At 36.7% G+C, this 20,225-nt stretch overlaps 1 protein-coding gene across 1 annotated transcript in view; it reads left to right on the plus strand.

Annotated features, from left to right (window-relative positions):
• Positions 1 to 20,225, plus strand: part of LOC121730697 (neuronal acetylcholine receptor subunit alpha-10-like) — a 70,683-nt gene that overhangs the window by 25,191 nt on the left and 25,267 nt on the right. Inside the window, exons 3-4 of the mRNA XM_042119836.1 lie at positions 4,916 to 5,070; positions 6,777 to 6,960. Coding sequence (XP_041975770.1) covers positions 4,916 to 5,070; positions 6,777 to 6,960 — 339 coding nt within the window. The remainder of the gene's footprint in view (positions 1 to 4,915; positions 5,071 to 6,776; positions 6,961 to 20,225) is intronic.

Consider the following 20,225-nt stretch of genomic DNA (forward strand, 5'->3'; position numbering starts at 1 on the left):
TGTATTTTTATTATGCCTGTAATACCGATTTATCCCTATGTTAACGTATTAGGCTCCTGTTTGATCGGAAATCCCCGATCATGTGACATAATCGTCAGCCGAGCGAGACTGGCACGTCGGTAAACATAATATCGTATACATATAACACCTCTTTTTCATAAATTTTGTATGCTTATTGAGCGGAAAATGTGAAGCAGATTGGGATTACTGAAACATATTTAATACAACAAATAAATGCTATGAGATGAGGGTTTAGGGTTAGTTAAGTACATATTACAAACTTAAGTACATGTTTGACCAAGTTTTTACTGTTCTTGTATGACTGTATTTAGATGTTTTAAATCTCGCTAGAACTGCGTAAATTTTCCGGAATATTTTCTATGTTCTATCCTGGGATTCAAAATATAATATATTGTATTCGAATTGGTCCAATTCGTAACAGACATGCAGACCTACACTAGTATTAATAAGAAGGATTCCATTCATTATTCATACACTATTTTAATAATAATAATATTATTATTAAAATTTTATATTATTAGTAAGTACTTATTTACTTACATTATAGAATTGTATATTTTATCATACTACAATATCATCACAATAATGTAAAAGATGTGTATGAATGGAAATTATACACATGAAATAACTCATCTCCGCGAAATATTCTGCCGGAAGCGAGTATAAGTGTGGTAAATCTGAGGGATATTAGACATTTCCGTTACTACCGCCTCACTTTATCGAAAAAATCATTTTTGCGCCACACACAATAACAGCATTACCGAATATAACCGAATCGTAGGAATATCGAAATCCTCTAGCAGTTCGTCTTGATTTTCGAACTACGACTATTACGGGTTATAAATTACGTTATAATAATATAATATATTCCTAAGAAACGTCTGGTGAATACTTTCATAGTGCCTTATTCAACATTGTGAACATATTTACATGCTTTTTATTTTGTCAGTTCAAGATTTTTTCCTTTAGACTCCTTATAAATCCTGATCCTGTGGATAAAGGATAGTTTACATTGCAACGTTTTGCGTTGATCTAAATTCTAATGCGTACATGCATTTAACGCACTGTTTAAGTGACCGTTTAAAAAATAACTTTATTTATTACACAAAAAGATACATATTGAATTAACAGTCTTAATGCAAGTTGGATTGCTTTTCCTAATTTGAAAATTTAATTGCAAAGTTTTTTTTCTAGTGGATAGCGTTTCAGCGGGCACGAAGAATTAATATAAAAAATTAATGTGAGACTTAGCTTGAGTAAGGAGTCTCTTACCTCGAGTAAGTCTCGTAGACCGCAATTTGTTAAGTCTCATCTCATCTCCGGGTTTTCATTTATTTAGTCTTACTACGTCATTATTTAAAGTCCGAGAGGTGAACTTTAAAATATAGGTGTTATATTTAATAATGTGTTTTATATCATTAGACCTGTTCATTTTATCTTTGGTGTTTGTTTTATTGTTTTCTATTATTTTTTAAATCATTTAAACGGTTTTAAAATTACTTGATATTTCCAAAATATTATTAAAAAATGCTAACAATACGAATGTATTTGTAAAATTAACAATATAATTCTAATTTAATTATAAACATTTATTTCTCCACGTTTGAGACGTGGGTTGTAACTTGTAGTCTGTAGACAAAATATCATATGGGACGATAATAGAACGCTCAATTGTTATCTCTAAAGGCTTTCGAATGTATAGGTCTACCAGAATCTGATAGCAAAAAGTTAAATTGAATTAAATTGAATACCGGGGTAGTTGGAATAAAATATTTTGATCCTTTTTTTCCTTATAGCGGCTTATTCTGTGTGTGAAACATGCAAATATAAAAATGTATCTAACGATCAAGGATATTTTTTGAAAATCTGCCGTCAAATTTTGCCATCAGATTCTGGTAGACCTATAGTAAACGTAAATCTATACTTTCATTATAAATGAGAAAGTGTGTCTGTCTGTTACCTCTTCACACAAAGAGATACTTTTAGTACCGGGAAAGGAAAAAGTATACTTCCTGTCTCAGAAAAAAGTATGGTCCCCGCGAGATAGACGAATTTTGGCGCAACGGAGTTGCGGGCGTCATCTTATTAGTTTAATAAACGTACCTGCGACGAAATCTCACTTCTCAGTAAAAGACTCAAAAGATTATTAACCATCTCCTTTTTAGTCGCCATTTTTAATAAGCACAATATTAAAAACTCACCCAACCGTTAATCAGTTGTCATCGCGATGACGGAAAAGTGGAAAATAGAACACGAAAAGAAGATCATTAGGCGTTTGTGCGAAACTACGATTCTTACTGAAGTACAATGTCAAATAAATTTTTGCTCTTTTGCTCCCGAATTCGTACAAGGTGACTCGGAACCGGGGAAAAATATTATTCTTTTTCAGGTAATAACGCCTAAAAGAATGAAATACATTGGCTTGTTAAGAGCTTGAAATAAATTGGCTTTTTTAATTTATTTAATGTTTAAACAAAAACAAAATAAATAAAAAAAAAGAATTATATAATTTGAAAGAATGGAAAAAGTGTCGATTGATTTAATTCCAAATTGTAATATTATGATGTCCTTCCATTCAATAATATCTAGTAAAATAATAGTAATAATAACTCGTTTCCTATAGTTTTAGCCAGACTTAATTTAGTGTACTTCTAAATAACTTAAAAAATGGTTTTCAGTAAAATAGAAATTGGTTTTCTATTTGCTTTTGACAGCTGTTTGAAACACAATGTTCAGAGTGCACTCAAACTTTTAATGAAACAATATAATTTTATAGTTAACGCCTCGACTATCTTTCATATTAATAATTATAAAACCAATGTTTAAAGCTTTTACTTTTATGGCAATTATTTATATGGATAAACTTTTTGGTGGTTTATTTATAAACCATACGTAGAGCGCTACATAATCGTTCGTTCATAGCGCGGGAATCGTTCATATTATTCCTACATTCATTCGTTTCAGAGGCTTAAACTATGAAGTTTGAAGAGGTAACAGAAAGAAAGACAGGCTAACACTTTTGGTATTTGTAATGGATACCATATTGTGTTATAACACATTGTAATATAGTAATAGCACATGGAACTTTTATGAAGGTTTTTCTATTACCAAATGTAAACAATACTATTATAACACCATATTGCAAGTCTCACTAAAGCCAACTTTAAAACTAATTGAATCACAAGAACCACTTTAAAACGAATTGAGTCACAAGAACGAAGTTTTGTAACTCATTCAACATTTTGAAATTTACTCATCTGCGTGGAAAACTGCTGGGAAACAATTTCTTGTTGCACTTAAAACTTTTCTCATTCAAAGACTTGACCTTTTATCTAGCAGTAGGCACACATAGCTACTCAAGCCTAGCTGAAGACGTTACCTAATGCAGAATATATTTATATGTTTTGTATATTGTGTTATTTTGTGCTATTGTAACTTAAGTTGATAGTAATAAAGTAAATTGTAGTCCATTTCATAAGCAGTAAGTCGGCAGATCGGCAGCTTTTTTGCAGGGCCAGAGGAAGGCAAAATAAACTAAATGCGTATTGTGATACCAACTATAGTCTTAGCATAGTCATAGCCTAGTTAGTACCTAGTATAATTAATAAAAATCCAATTAAAATGTTAAAGTTTTAATTTTTTCTAGCATATTAACAATATTTAGGACAATATAATTTCGGTTATACTTTGTTATCTTACGAATCAACCTTTTTAAATATCCATTAGGCACGGTGAAGGTCCCGCTAAACGAATACCGCCGCCAGGAACGTTTATCTTGGAAATTTTATATTAAAATATTATTTGTGACAGTAAAAAACAATTTTCTTTTTATCAATTTTTCCAGGTAAATTATTTATGGCAAGAATTAAGGGTAAATAAAAAAAAAATATAGAGAAAGACAAAAGGTATAATGACGAGTAGATACCCGTTTTACTGTTTCGTTAACCATTTTCACTGTTTTCTTTTGAGGTTTTTCTAATCTAGGAAACGTGTCAATACTTGAGTATTTAAAGGCCCAGGAACGACGACCTCTGTGGCGCAGTTGGTGGGCTGTTGGTAGCTCAACCCGGGGGTCGCGGGTTCGAATCCCGCCGACGGAACAAATAAATAAATATATAAAATCTTAAATATATGTTTAGTATAAATATAAAAGTATTAAATTTATTTCCGTTGTCTGGTACCTGTAACACGGGGCCAGACTGACGTGGTGTGAAGCGTCCATAGATAAAAAAAAAGGCCCAGGAACAACGCGTCTTAACTTCACCTCTTCTCTCGTGTAAGAATAATTTTACATTGCAACGTGACGCGTCGATGCAATGTATTTTCAAATGAGCCATGTAAAATTGAACTTTATTTACATACCTAGTACCTAGGTACATAAGAAAATACACATTCAATTGACAGACTTCTCGCTCGCAATTTCGGGATGCCTGCTTCAATTTGAATGTCTCATTTAAAAATGCGTCGCAACGTTGCGAGAGACCATGGGCAGCGGCAATCGCATTCCATCAGAACCTTTTATAAAAAAATAAATTTGCACGTGGCCCTGTACCCGTTAAACAGTATCCCGCATAAATATTACATTTTCCTTCCTATGTCAATGCTAATAATTTTCAAAATCGACCCAGCATTTTCGATGCAAACAAACAAACTTTTCTCTCTTTACAATGAGGGGTTTTTGATATTCCATTTGCCACCAGGCCGTTATGTAATCTGGTCTATCGTGTCAAATACACATATTATCGTGACACACGATAGCTATATCGTGACATATGACAGTAGTTTGACACGATAGACCCAAAGGCTACATAGCGGCACCAGGTGGCAATTGGAATATCAAAAACCCACATTAGTATAGACAAGGTACGATTTATTGATGGAAGTGGTTTTCCAGGAAGAGAAGGATCAGCTGCTGACGACAAACTGCTGGATCACACAGATCTGGACCGACCACCATTTGCGATGGAACACCAGCGAGTTCGACGGCATCAGCGTTATCAGAATACCATACGAGAGGGTCTGGAGACCCGATATCATACTGTATAATAAGTAAGTTGATACATTTCATACGAACAAAGTTGGTCCTTTATGTTTTTAAATAATTATAATTATTAATTACCGTACTGAAATTCTTTTGGTTATGCCACTTCCTTGCTTGAAAATTGAAATCATTGCTTTTACAATAATTGTTAAAGTTTATTAGAATAAAAAAAATCATACTTGATATTATAATTGCAAGAATTAAAAAAATTATCTGTCCATCAGTCTGATACTTCATCGCGATTTTTCAAATCGGTTCAGTAGTCTACTCTAATGAATGTAATAGGCATCATCTACTAGTACTTTATAAACGTATCTCTTTACGATGCCTTATTTAACCCTATCACTCTATGTTTGTACCTAAAACAACACCGCTTTTCTACAGTTCTCATATATTTATGTATTTCCTATCCATTTAGTTAAGTGTGAGGGATAAGTGTTTAGAATAATATCACGTTTCACCGGACCAGAAAGCATAAACATATACGTAAAACATAATATAGTGGGGAAACAGAAGTCTTCCTTCCAAGACCTCGATGATAAATCCGCCGCTTATTTCTCGTTACAAATCATGAATATCTCGACATAATATTTCAATTTCATATTGTGACATAGTTCATAAGTAAGGTATTAATAGAGTAAGGGATAGGAGATAATTTTGAGGGAGGCTACTGGTTTGCGATAGACCGTTTTGAACCGTAGAAAATTAACAAACTGGTTGGAATTTTTGAAGAATTTTGAATTAAGCCACATATGAGATATAAGTTCATACTAGCTATTTGACCGAGCTTTGCTCGGTATTCGATAAAGCACAAATAAAATGACATTTTCTAAAAATGATTCCTAGCTAGATCGATTTATCGCCCTCGAAACCCCCTATATACTAAATTCATGAAATTTGTTGGAGCCGATGGTTTTTAGCTACATTTAATAAAACAAAACAAGATACTGGGATTCAAATTATTGCCTCAAAATAAAATAAGTAAACAAAATATCCCAATACATATTAATAGCGCGACAATTCGTACGACCGCAATTTAAACTTTAATTAAAGTATCCTCAATATTTATTTTGTATTATTTTTATTGCTTTCTCATAAGTATTAAAATAATTGAACCTTATGTCGCAATTAACATCAATATGTATGAACAGCCGTTCAAACAGATGATTTATTTATAATACCTCCATGCTTCATCAAAATCTGATCAGGATATTCTGGGTGAAGACGTAACAAACAGTCATACAGACAGGCAGACGGACAAGTAATTTCACTATTACATTATTAATATTACATTAATATGGGTTTTGTGCTTTGTGCTGTTATGACTTATGATGATAATTTCCACTGTCAGTGCCGAATTTATATATTTTTTGAGAGTGGGCCACTTACTTTCCACCGCCCTATGGCGTAATCTGCAGAGCCTCTATGGACGCTGCCGCCCCTAGGCCGCGGAGGCCGCGGACTATAACGGCCTATTTATAAATCTAGGGCTGATTATGACTAGGTTTTTTAAATAATTATTTTAAATAATATTTTTGCTAAAAAGTGGCCTCGTGCAAGTTTCTTACGCCGGTTCTTCTCGCCGGGTTAGTTCCCGAACCGGACGTAGTAGGAAACAATTGTAATTTATAGTCCGACATTCTGAATGTATTTGATTCAAATTTATTCAGAAATAAAACCATTTCTTTATTATTATTTTTTATTAAATCCACAGCGCAGATCCCAACTACCGTTCGGCCGTGATCAACACCAACGTGATAGTGAAGAGCACGGGCGAGGTGACGTGGCTGAGTCACGGGATCTACGTGTCCGTCTGCGACATCAACGTCGAGCAGTTCCCCTTCGACGTCCAGCTGTGCACCATGAAGTGGGCTTCGTGGACCTACGATGGATTCCAGGTATTTTTTTAATGAAATAAGAGGGCAAACGAGCAAACGGATCACCTGATGAAAAGCAATTTCCGTCGCCCATGGACACTCGCAGCATCAGAAGAGCTGCAGGTGCGTTGCCGGCCTTTTAAGAGAGTATAGGGTAATAAGGGAGGGTAGGGTTGGGAAGGAAATAGGAGAGTGTAGGGAAGGGAAAAGGGTAGGGGACTGGGCCTCCGGTAAACTCACTCACTCGGCGAAACACAGCGCAAGCGCTGTTTCACGCCTTTTTTCTGTGAGCCCGTGGTATTTCTCCGGTCGAGCCGGCCCATTCGTGCCGAAGCATGGCTCTCCCACGTCAAAAATACCAATAATAAAAATACCATCCATGTTTTCCATGCGTACATGCTTCCTTCTATACCTGTGACAGTTGCTAGCAAACCAATGCAGCGTAGCTGAGGTAGCTACGCTGCAGTGACTATACAGTGCCAAGGTCACAAGAGTACTCTTTTTTTTGTCACTCGTAACCCAGTAAAACGGATGAACTACACGACTGGCGAGAGATCAGATAAACTGACTTTTTACATTCACCGTTCACGTACAATGGTTCAACACATAGATCGTTCTATCAGCTAATATAATCAGATTTTGTCATATAGTATTTTAAAAATCATACTATAAATCAAAATAAATTCGATGCTGAGCTTGAAGCTGTCGACTGCAGTAATTCAGTTGCATCGGCGTTCGGCTTTGGGATAGAATTTGATGCTTGCGTATGCAAACGTGTAACACGACGTTCCTACGGATTCATGGGCAAAAGATTCTTTTAACACGTTTTATTAGATTTAGCTGTATAATAATAATAATATCTATGGACGCTTCACACCACGTCAGTCTGGCCTCGTGCTAAGTACCTGAAGGACTTGTGTTACAGGTACCAGACAACGGAAATATATTTAATACTTTTATACTATACATAATATGTTTAAGATTTTTATTATATTAAACACATATTTAACACACATCCAGACCCGGCAACATTGAAAACTTTTTGTTCCGTCGGCGGGATTCGAACCCGCGACCCCCAGCTTGAGTTACCACACACTCAACCAATTGAGCCACAGAGGTCGTCGACAACGTACGTGTATGTATAATTTGTTCTTTTTTAAAAGCGTATTTTTATTTAGTTTAGACGGGCAAATGCCTTCCATTTCAGTGGCGGGGCAAGACCCAAATATGATGTGGGCTAAACATAATAATTTGCGAGGCCTCCTGATGGATGACGGCAGAGGATTTTATTGAGAGGAAGAATTCTTTGTTAATCAAATTTTCATTTGTAAAAATTGAGTATCAAAACTCATAAATCCTAAAAAATCCTAAGGCGGTGGCCCACATACCACACGCCTTACGACGCCTCTGTTCCATTCCAAAGTTCCATACTGAATTCCGCGCCACAATTGGCTGGCTGGATACAATAAAAAATATAGTAACAATATATGAGTAGCTGCTAGCTGGTTACCCGGTTCGTCGCACCATCCTTTCCTATAGGCCGAACGCGGCGCGGGCGTAATCAGTCTTCAAATAACTCTATTTATACGGGTCCTTCCCGTTTCATAATACATATTTTTCATACCGCGGTATGAAACAACGAAGTACTGTTTTTGAACTGCCTGTTTCAGACCGGCGTCCGAAACAGCGAAGACCTTTTTTGAATTAGTCGATTAGTACCGCAGCGCAGATTTTAGTACAGTCAATCTCAAAATGTCTATACATATTATAGAAATTATAAAATAATAAATTATTTAATTTTATTTTATTATTTATTATTTAAGTATTACATATTATTATTATTATTTTATTTTATTTCATTATTTAAATTAAATAAATTTATCTCAGAGAAACCAAATACATATTGGGCAATTTATTGATGGTATACGAAAAGACTCTAAGTATTATTGTGCTTTATTAAAAAACCTGATGATGTAAAAAATTCAAAAAGATCAACACAATCGATTGAAATAAATCAAAGAATATGAAACGAGCAAACGGGTCACCTGATGGAAAGCAACTTCCGTCACCCATGGACACTCGCAACATCAGAAGAGCTGCAGTTGCGTTGCCATCCTTTTAAGAGGGAATAGGGTAATAGGGCAGGCGAGGGTAGGGAATAGGGTAGGGGATTGGGCGGTGGGCCTCCGGTAAACTCACTCACTCGGAGAAACACAGTGCAAGCGCTGTTTCACGCCGGTTTTCTGTGAGCCCGTGGTATTTCTCCATCGAGCCCGCCCATTCGTACCGAAGCATGGCTCTCCCACGTCACAACCATACAAAAATTTAAATAAACTAGCGGTACTACGGAACCCTACCTATATTGCGCGTGGCCCGACACGCACTTTGCCGGGTTTTTTATTTGTATTTTCTGAACTATCTATTTTCATCAAAAAAATCAATGCACTCTATGAGGGCACTTTTGAGATTGACAGCTCCCGGACCATAAGTACATTTATATTCTTTTTGATAATTTAAAATCTATATACATAAAACTCAAAGGTGACTGACTGATTGACATAGTGATCTATCAACGCACAGCCCAAACCACTGGACGGATCAAGCTGAAATTTGGCATGCAGGTAGATGTTATGACGCAGGCATCCGCTAAGAAAGGATTTTAAAAAATTCTCCCCCTAAGGGGGTAAAATAGGGGATGAAAGTTTGTATATAATAATACTTCTTAACGCAAGCGAAGCCGCGGGCAAAAGCTCGTTAATTATAAAGTGTTAGGTTATTTTAAAGTTCTATGTGTAATTTAAAATCAAGCTGTGATTCTATTGTTAGAAATCTGATAGATAATATATTTTTTGATTTTGAAATAAATGACATTTCTTTATACAAAATATTTTTTTATTTCTTCTTGTTACCACTTTTCTATACGTCAGTATAAATAAGTGATTAGACTAAAAATATTTAATAAAATTCATGGTACGAATCCACCCATACCAAAAAAGAATTCGTCGTTTCATACCACTCCAAGCACCTCGGTACGAAACAGGCAATTCAAAAACAGTATTTCACTGTTTCATACCGCGGTATGAAAAATATGTGGTATGAAACGGGAAGGACCCATTTATACATATCCTTGCAGAGCGGTCGGTATGTGGCTAACGTCACTCGCGGCCGAATCCCACTTTAACTTGGCAGCCTCGACAAAACAGGGAAAATATTATTATGACTAGCTATTTGACCGAGTTTTGCTCGGTATTCGATGAAAATGACATTTTCTAAAAATGATTCCTAGCTAGATCGATTTATCGCCCCTATATACAAAATTTCATGAAAATCTTTGGAGCCGATTCCGAGATTTCAATTATAAACATTTATATATACAAGAATTGCTCGTTTAAAGATATAAGATAATGTGGGCAAAATTATAACAGCATTTTTATGATTACATCTCGTTTAAAGGTAAAATATTTTAATGGAGCGGGCGCGCCGAGGCGTGGGCAGCTCTTGCAATATTTTAGGATGTAACAAATAAATTAAATGACTGGACTCACGTTAAGTGAATTATAATACCATTAAATTAATGTACGGAACTCTCTTTTTGATAAAAATTTAAATTAACCTACAAAATGTCGGTTATAATAAAATTTTACTCCGAGCAAACATGAAAACCTGGATGATACCGATGTTATAGTGTACTTGTACGGAAATATGAAAATATATACTTTTAACATCGTCATCACTACTCCAAGGATCGTTTCAGATCCTGAAAATATTGGTGAACAATAATTATTTATGTTAAGATGGATATTAAAGAAGTACGTAACAAATCGTCATTAGTTCGGGAATCAAACGAAAATATTTATAAAATCCAGGATAAAACTATAATATATTATGTCCTTCCCGGGACCACGAAGCTCGGTCCAAATCCATACCAATATTATAAATGCGAATTGCGAATGTGCGATTGTCTGTCTATTAACTCATTAAGCTCAAAACCGCTGAAACGATTTTGATGAAATTTGGTATGCAGATAATTTGATTGTCGGGGAAGGACATAGGATACTTATTATCCCGGAAGAAGTATGGCTCTATATTATTATGTATATGAATATGTAAATGAATTTCGCTGCAACAGAATTACGAGTGTCATCTATACATATAATGCGGGGTTTACACGGGTGAATATAGCCGCACGATTTACGCCGCACGGCGAAAATCGACTGCAATGCGGCTACGCCGCATGCGGCTCAAGCCGCATGCCTCAAAACTCAAAAGTAAACCGCCAACTTTTGCCGGGCGGCGTTTGGCTGCATGGGGCTGGTGACTAAATTCGACCGTGCAAACGCTCAGTCGCAAGCGATCTCTTGCTGCGAATATATTATTATAGTTTGTCTGCACTGTACCCTCACCTCAGTACCTTTTCCTTCATTTTTAATTGGTCAATTATTTATCAAATAATGGATTGTCGAACGATTTCAATGCTCCTACGCTATGCCAACGATGTGTTTAGTTTTTTTTGTCTGTCTGTCTATCTGTATGTTTGTTCTAGCATCACACGAAAACTACTGATCCGGTTTTCGCATTTTTCTTATTCCAACTTAACATCTGGTGTATAAAAAGTTTTCCCCCACGCCTCTAATGGGGACCACCAAAGGGGGGCTCAGATTTTGTATCAAACTCTTTTCTTTATGGACTTCATATTAATTACTGTGTTTTCCAACTTAACCTAGTCATAATAATATAAAAAAAAAAAATAGAAATAGCCTATTAGGTCATCAGGGTGAGCGAAGCGAGCCCTAGTATATCCCACAACCTGAGCACTTTTGTGGTACACTTTACGGAAAAACTATCACGCCTAATGATTAATTGTGCTTTAACATATTAATTTTTATTTATATGTAGATGTGTTATCATCGGTCAGTCAAGGTTTGGTTACTATTGAAATATAAAAAAACTGCCTTAAAGATTATTACCACGCAGCAAAACGACGCGAGCCCTCACAAAGCTCGGCTTTTAGCTAGTTAGTATGAGGAATCAGAATGATTTCACCTTAGAAGTTTACTTTGATTTATATAACCTGATTATATTGCAATGGCACAAATTATATGAATATTTTCTGTGCGACTAGCGGCGAACATAATACAAACGTATGAATGTTTCACGCATATTGTGATATTAATTAAATTTCCCACTGGCTTTGGCTAAAAGTAAAAACCCAAACCATTTCAAATTAAAATGCTTTCTAAATTAACGTCACAAGCCACTTAATATTTATTTCCTTTTTCTTTAGTGACGGTTTTATATTTGACCTATTTAAAATATATTACCTATTTTAAATATTTTATGATGGAAATTTTCGTTATAAAAACTCTGGAACGAGCTGTCACCAGCAGTATTTCCAGATCTATTCGACCTGCAAACCTACAAGAAAAGAGCGCCCCTCCGCTATTCCCTATTAAAAGGCCGGCAACGCACCTGCAGCTCTTCTGATGTTACGAGTGTGCATGGGCGACGGTAGTTGCATTCCATCATGACCCGTTTGCTCGTTTGCCCCCTTATTTTATAAAAAAATAATCGAAATTGCTTTTAGTTCTGAACATAAAATCTCTTTGGAGATATGGACAACTAAGCGTTACAGGATACAGAGTATTCTGAAATGGTGGAACATTTTGTATGGAGTTATTAAATTGCGAACACGTAGAAGCGAAATGCTGAAACTGTTCATGGAGCATGTGTGACAACCACACGATTAAACTACAATATATATGGCACATAGTAGAGTAACTTGCCCGTATCTTTGAAAGTCAACCCTGTTAATTCAGGTACAAGTTTTTTTAAGGCATGGGAATGAAATCACCCTTTTGTATCTTAGCCTGATTCGCACGGTCTATTAAGAAGATAGTCTTCTGTATACATTCCAAATTTTTAAATGTCATACAGTACAGTCACTCAGACGTCTGCTCAAAATTCGACTCGGTCAACAGAGGTACAAATTTGACATAGGTTCTACTATCTTTATTGCTTTGCTTCTTCGATCAAATGAAATTACTTACGATCTGCCTCATTAACATGGCGATTAATATTTGTTCCCATCTTCATAGAGAATACAGTTTTTTCGATAAAAGATCCTGCTTCTAAGTAAATAAGGTCGTAGATTAATCGTCAATGTTATTTTATTTTAAGTGCACTTTGTGAACCGCTTTTACAACCCATTTTTTATATAATATATCTATGAAGGTGGTCTACCATGTATTATTTACATTGTGATAAATCTGTCCACTGCCCGGGCATGTATCATACATCGACACATACTGACATAAATCAAACCCAGCTACATGACCTTTCGCTTTAAACCACTATTGAAAACACAGTGTATCATTTTACAAGTGAACACTTGTTCGGGTGAAAATTAGTCGTATGAGTACGCGGAATGTTACTTTTATTAACTACTAGATGACGTTAATCTTTTTTTGTCCAAAAAAGTTTTTTCTTCTGTTATGGAAGTAATAAAAAAAATCGATTGAACAATTATTGGAGTATTAGCCCACTTACACCTATAGCCCTAGCACGACCACCAGTAGAAATGTGAAAGTATATACAAACAGTGGACATAAACTAAAGGTGCCGTTCCGATCTTTATCGCGGCCAATCGCGACCGACAAAAATTCAATTAAAATGCCACTTTATGACGGACTATAGTATATGTTATAGAGTAGGATATTATTTGAATTTTTAGGACTAGAGTCTGTCATAAAGTGGCATTTTAATTGAATTTTTGGGAATGAAAAAAGATAGGAACGCTACCTGAAGTTTATCTCCACAGTTGTCCATACTTTCGCATTTCTACTGGTGGCCGTGCTAGGGCTACGGAACGAAACTCAAAAAATATAACGTAGCAGCTACGCCGTAGACCCAGCGCTACGAACGAAGCGTTGCAATAGGAGTGAGCACACTGAGACGCAAAAATCCGCCCCCATACAATTTGTATGGAAGCGGAAATCCGCTGCGCCCCGACACAGTGTGCGATACGCGCATCCGCTTCCATACAAATTGTATGGAGGCGGATTTTTGCGATGAGCCCCGGCACGGCCCGTCTCTGTGTGCTCACTCCTTATAAGCAACTAAAGCAAAATCCATAACATCTCTGCAAGCTTAAACTGCTGAAGCGATTTTGATGAGATTGGTATGGATAATATCATAATAAAATAATAATATCTATGGACGCTTCACACCACGTCAGTCTGGCCTCTTGCTAAGTACCTGAAGGACTTGTGTTACAGGTATCAGACAACGGAAATATAATAAATACTTTTATACTATACATAAATTTAAGATTTTTATTATATCATACACATACTTAATATACACATCCAGACCCGGGAACATTGAAAACTTTTTGTTCCGTCGGCGGGATTCGAACCTGCGACCCCCGGCTTGAGCTGCCACACACTCAACCAATTGAGCCACAGAGGTCGGATACATACTTTAAGCCGCAATAATGCCGTAGAATTGTTTTAGCCCGAAAAAGGTGATTTCTTAAGTTTACGCGAGTATCACTCATGATAATATTATAGGTTGAAACACTTACGGATTTTTGTCGCGGAGCATTTTTATTAATCCCCACTTTTCGGCTGCTTTACAGAGGCCGCGGTCACGGGTGGACTGAGGTGACAGGCGTCCAATTCATTGAAGTTCTTCATCTACCCGAAGATTCATCAATTTTTGTTTGTGTTCCGGTCACTGACCTCTATAATACACTGGACAGGCGATCGCAATCAATAAAATGTTCCTATTTGAAAGTCGCCATATTGGCGCTGATTGCTATGTGAAAGCAGTGATGAGTGTTCTTGGAACTACTATTTTGCAAATGGCGGTTGTCATTTTCTATATAAATTAGTTCACAGTACGCTCACCGCGGCGCTTCAAATCGGCACAAAAAATAGCTGTCATTTTGTACGGCATAGCCTGTCCAGTGTATTATAGAGGTCAGTGGTTCCGGTCTACGCAGAGCGAACTCACAGTGTCTTGAAGCCGAGGTGTCCTTGATTTGTGTTTTAGTTTGTTTATCACTGAATCCCAACAAGATGGCAGCACCCAGCCATCTTCCCGGTTAAAATTAGGGTTTTTTAAATTTCTATGGCCTCGCCACAGTATAGCAATATGACATATCCCTACAGTAGTGAAACGAATGTACTTACGCAGAGTAACGGAGGGGTACCCGCGGGGAAGCGGGCGGCGCGGGCCCGCGTATACAAGCTCGCGGAGTTTGTATACCTGCACGCACAGGGGTGACGTTGGCGCGTTGTCTACGAATTTTGTGTTGTAAAACGATAACTTATCTTATAAACAATGGGATATCTATACATATAATAAAACTGTAGAAATGACAATTCTGTACATTAAAGATATCCGAAAATAATAAGCGGGGGCTGTTACTACATCGCTATAGAAGCCAAAACTGTGGTTGGTTTTTGTCTGTCTGTCTGTCTGTCTGTCTGTATGTTTGTTCCAGCATCACACGAAAACTACTGATCCGATTTGAATGCGGTTTTCGCAGATATATTTGTCTTCTCCCAACTTAACATCTGGTGTACAAAAATTTTTCCTCCCACCTCTCCAAGGGGTCAAAAGAGGGGGTAAGATTTTGTACCAAACTTTTTTCTTTAACACGAAAACTACTGGTCCGATTTGAATACGGTTTTCGCGGATATATTTATCTTCTTCCAACTTAACATCTGGTATATAAATTTTTCCCCCCTCTCCCCTCTAAGGGGTTGGTCCCCTTAGAGGGGTGAGGGGGGAGGGGGTCAAACTTTGTATCAAACTTTTTTCTTCAATGGACTAACTTCATATTATTAACTGTATTTTCCAATTTAACATCTGGTGTATAAATTTTTTCCCCCACCCCTTTAAGGGGGCCGGAGAGGGGGTCAGATATTGTATCAAACTTTTTTTTTAACATGAAAACTACTGATCCGATTTGAATATGGTTTTCGCAGATATATTTGTCTTCTTCCAACTTCATATCTGATGTATAAAATTTTTCCCCCCCCACCCCTCAAACGGACCAAAGAGGGGGCAGATTTTGTATCAAATTTTTTTCTTGAATAAACTTACATCATATTATAAACTGTATTTTCCAATTTAATATCTGGTGTATAAAATTTTTCCCCTCACCCCTCTAAGGGGACAAAAGAGGGGGCAAGATTTTGTATAAAACTTTTTTCTTTAACACGAAAACTACTGATCCGATTTGAATACGGTTTTTGCAGATATATATGCCTTATTCAAACTTAGCATCTGCGCCGCCCCAATCACACCACCCCCCCCCCCCCCCCCCCCACCTGGTAATGTTGCCAAGCAAAAACATGTTGCGTCGTTAGTGTTGAGTTTTAATTCTCCTTTAGGATCAAACAAAGTTATTTATTAAAAGTGAAATTAATCTAACCAAAACTAAACATACAGATTTTGCGTGTCGTTTGATAAACATGCGGGAGGCTTTGCCCCCGGCCGGTACTTGGGGGGGCGCAGCCCCCTCCTGGTAATGTTGCTAAGCAAAATGGTGTTGCGTCGTTAGTGTTGAGTTTTACTTCTCCTTCTTTAGAATCAAAGTAAGTTATTTATTAAAAGTGAAATTAATCTAACCAAAACTAAACATGCAGATTTTGCGTGTCGTTTGATTAATATGTGGGAGGCTTTGCCCCTGCCCCTACTTGGGGGGGCATCGCCCCCCCATACCCCCCCCCCCCTCCTGGTAATGTTGCCAAGCAAAAACATGTTGCGTCGTTAGTGTTGAGTTTTAATTCTTATTCCTTAGGAACAAACTAAGTTATTAATTAATAGTGAAACATACAGATTTCGAGCGTCATTTGATTAATATGAGGGAGGCTTTGCCTGGATATGGACAGACGGACAGGTTGATATTTTATCTTTGTACTCGGGTTCTCTTTTTTACCATTTGAGTAAGGGACCATAAAAAGGAGAGAATTATCCATTTCCGTTACGCCTACGAAGTCGCGGGAAATAGCTATCCATACTAATATTATAAATGCGAAAGTGTATTTGTTTGTTTGTCCTTTCTTCGCAGCCTAACGAAGCAACCAATTGACTTGATTTTTGGCATCGACTTAGTTAAAAGGATAGAGAGTAACATAGGCTACTTTTGGTCTTGGAAAAACATCATGTTTTAAAGGAGATTTGCAAGAACATTCGTATTGTACACGATTTTCGAATTTCACGCGAGCGAAGCTGCGGGCAAAAGCTAGTATTATAATAAATGTTCAGTGTACGGATGTAAATCTGATTAAAAAAACAAAAAGGATTCAAATTTTCATAAATATCGGCTCACAGTTTACACTAATATTGAGTTGGCCTTGGCGGCATTTATTTGCATTTCTGTTTTATTGTTTACGTTGTAAGAAGTGTAACAAGGAGATAAACAATAAATAATAAATTAAAAATCTGTCAAATACCCTGTTACGTACTAATTAGTACCTACCTAGGTAAACACGTCACACACCAAGTGTAACATTTTGTCCTTTGGACCGCCCTTACCGCGCACGTAATAAGAGTTTTGAAGTGCTTCTGTTACACCTGACGTGTGATTAATTATTGGATATTTTATATAATATTCGAAATTTCGAATGCGTCTTCATTATTTTAATCCTTAGATCGAGATTCGTGGATCCTTGGAAATCTATTGTTATTCTATTGTGTTTCGCTCACCGGTGAGCTTATGAGGCTTGATGGGTTCATTAAATTTTTAAATAGAGAACTATAAAATCATCTAAAAAAAAAGTTTCACGTAAATATCTGGCAGTACGACATAATATTATGTAAATATAACACGCTGATTAAACAAATTAAATGATAACATTTGCATTACAAGCACAATATTTTATTTTTATTTTATTTCCCGTTCCGTGGCAACTCTGGCATATCTGGTCGGTACCTGTCATCGGTGGCGGCATCGTGCGACATCAAAGGCGTTTCGTTACTGTAGGGACTAATATTGCGATACTGTGGCCTCGCGTATCATTCTTGGGCGGTATCTTGCTTCTTTTGCCAGTACTTGTGGCTTATCAAATCTTATGTAATGGCGAGGTTGACCTAGTGTGTTCACAATTTTTTTATAGATTGGTGTTCCTACGGTCTTAGATTAGGTCAGGGTTTCTCAAACTTTCGGCTCCTGAGAGCGAACCCCTTACTTATATTGAGATCTCCCCCAGTCCCCTTTAGGAAGGGGAATTCACCGCTTTGCGTGAGAGTTCGAAATACCCTGCCGGTCTAGCTGCCCAAAAATCTATCAAAGACATCCTTTTGAAATCAGCTTGAAGAGTTTCATTAATGGACATAATTATCATCTAACAGTCACTCCTGTTGCCACCATTACGTAAATCTTGTCGCGAACCCCCTGCCGTCGAATGGCGAACCCCTAGGGGTTCACGTTCACTTTGAGAAACCCTGGATTAGGTGATTACTTAATTTCGGCACAACGAAATTGTTGCCAACATCTACTAATAATTTAACCGAAATATGGTAACAATGAACATCAGAATATTCGTACCGTGTGTATATTCTAAGTATTTAAACTTTAAATGCTAAGTGTAATTTGTGTTAAGTCTATTAATTACTCAGATATATTTCCAAGAAAATTTCACAGTAAATTTCTTGGATTTAATTGCGAATCTTTTGAATTCATTTCGCAATTATGAAGCAGATGATACAGTTGATACATTCTCATCATTTGTCTGTTCCTTCCGTGTAGGAGTAATTTTTGTAATTTATTTAAATAAATTGTTTCGGGAGAGGAAATGAAAGAAGACAGTTAACAATTATAATTGTGAATGAAAAGTATATTTCTCTAAATGACCCTTTTTGTTTATGCAATGAAGATTTTGCAGGAATGATAATTGAAAAAAATTTACTAGATGTTGCTCTTAAATTCGTTATGCCGAAATTCTTTTATCATGCCGGAATCGTTTAACGGAATCGTTTAATTTTTAGGATTAAAGGTAAGACCGCACTAGGCGTAACTGAACTGTAACGGAACTGCGCGACACGACGCGTCAAAATATTCTTTGTATGAAATTATATGAGACAACACGTACTACGCGGCAACTGAACTGCACTGCAACTGAACTGCGCGGCAAAGTTGATCAACTGACCAAAAGTGTCGCGACTTGTCGCGATGTGTAACTACACGTCGCACTGCGCGGCAACGGAACTCCGTTGCCGCGCAGTGCGGTTTGACAAACTTCATTTTCATATTCAGTCAGCTGGTTGGAAGCGCTATAATCAGTTAAAATGTCCATGGACGACGAAACATTATTGTAATAGGCTACTTGACCTATATTCAATTTCATTGAACAAATACATTTTTCTAGTAGAACTTGGCCTAGGAAACCGTATTTCACCCTTATCATGAAATGAAAGCTTATGATTGATAAATAAAGTCGGTTTGAAAATATGATTTTATGAAAATAGGATTTGTACTGACGAAAACGCTTTTGCGGTACTTCCGATTTGGATGTGACGTCATCGTACTCGTAATTTAATATCTTTTATTTGTCGCGCTCGTTATATGTAAGTTTATTTGTACATAAATAATAAGAATAAGCCTAGAAAGATTTGTAAAATATATTTTCTTGAATAATTAGAATAAAACATCAGTTTTATACAGGATGTAACAAAAATAAGTGATAATACTTTAGGGTGTGTATGTGTTCCTTGTAGAGAGTTCACTGTGAAAGTAGCAGCGCTGAAAGACCATTTTTTTCACTTTTGTATGGGCAAGCGCCCGAACGTCACGAGTTCCTCCATACCAAAAGTGAAAAAAAAAAATTGGCCTTTCAGCACTGCAACTTTCACAGTGAACTCTCTACAAGGAACACGTACTCACTCTAAAGTATTATCACTTATTTTTGTTACACCCTGTATATTATCTCCATTTATTGTAGATGGAAATGCAATGGCCAAAACTTTTCTCCAAAAATTTTTCAACAATACAAATGATTTCTAATTTCTCAGATTGTTCAGAGCCGAGGTTGCCTAGATACTGAATATATTTTTGTAGCGCCGCTGCAGTTCAAGTGCGGTATACCCAAAAATGACGCGTCGTGTCGCGCAGTTCCGCTGCAGTTCAGTTACGCCTAGTGCGGTCTTACCTTAAAAGTTACCCTTGACTCAAAACTCGTCTATCCCTCTTGAACCTACATCTTTTTCCCAGATTCATAATCTACAATTAAACCACAACAAAATAACGCTTGAAGTTGTTTACTTACTTACCCACA

The sequence above is a fragment of the Aricia agestis genome, chromosome 9, assembly GCF_905147365.1.
Source record: "Aricia agestis chromosome 9, ilAriAges1.1, whole genome shotgun sequence".
NCBI lineage: Eukaryota > Metazoa > Arthropoda > Insecta > Lepidoptera > Lycaenidae > Aricia > Aricia agestis.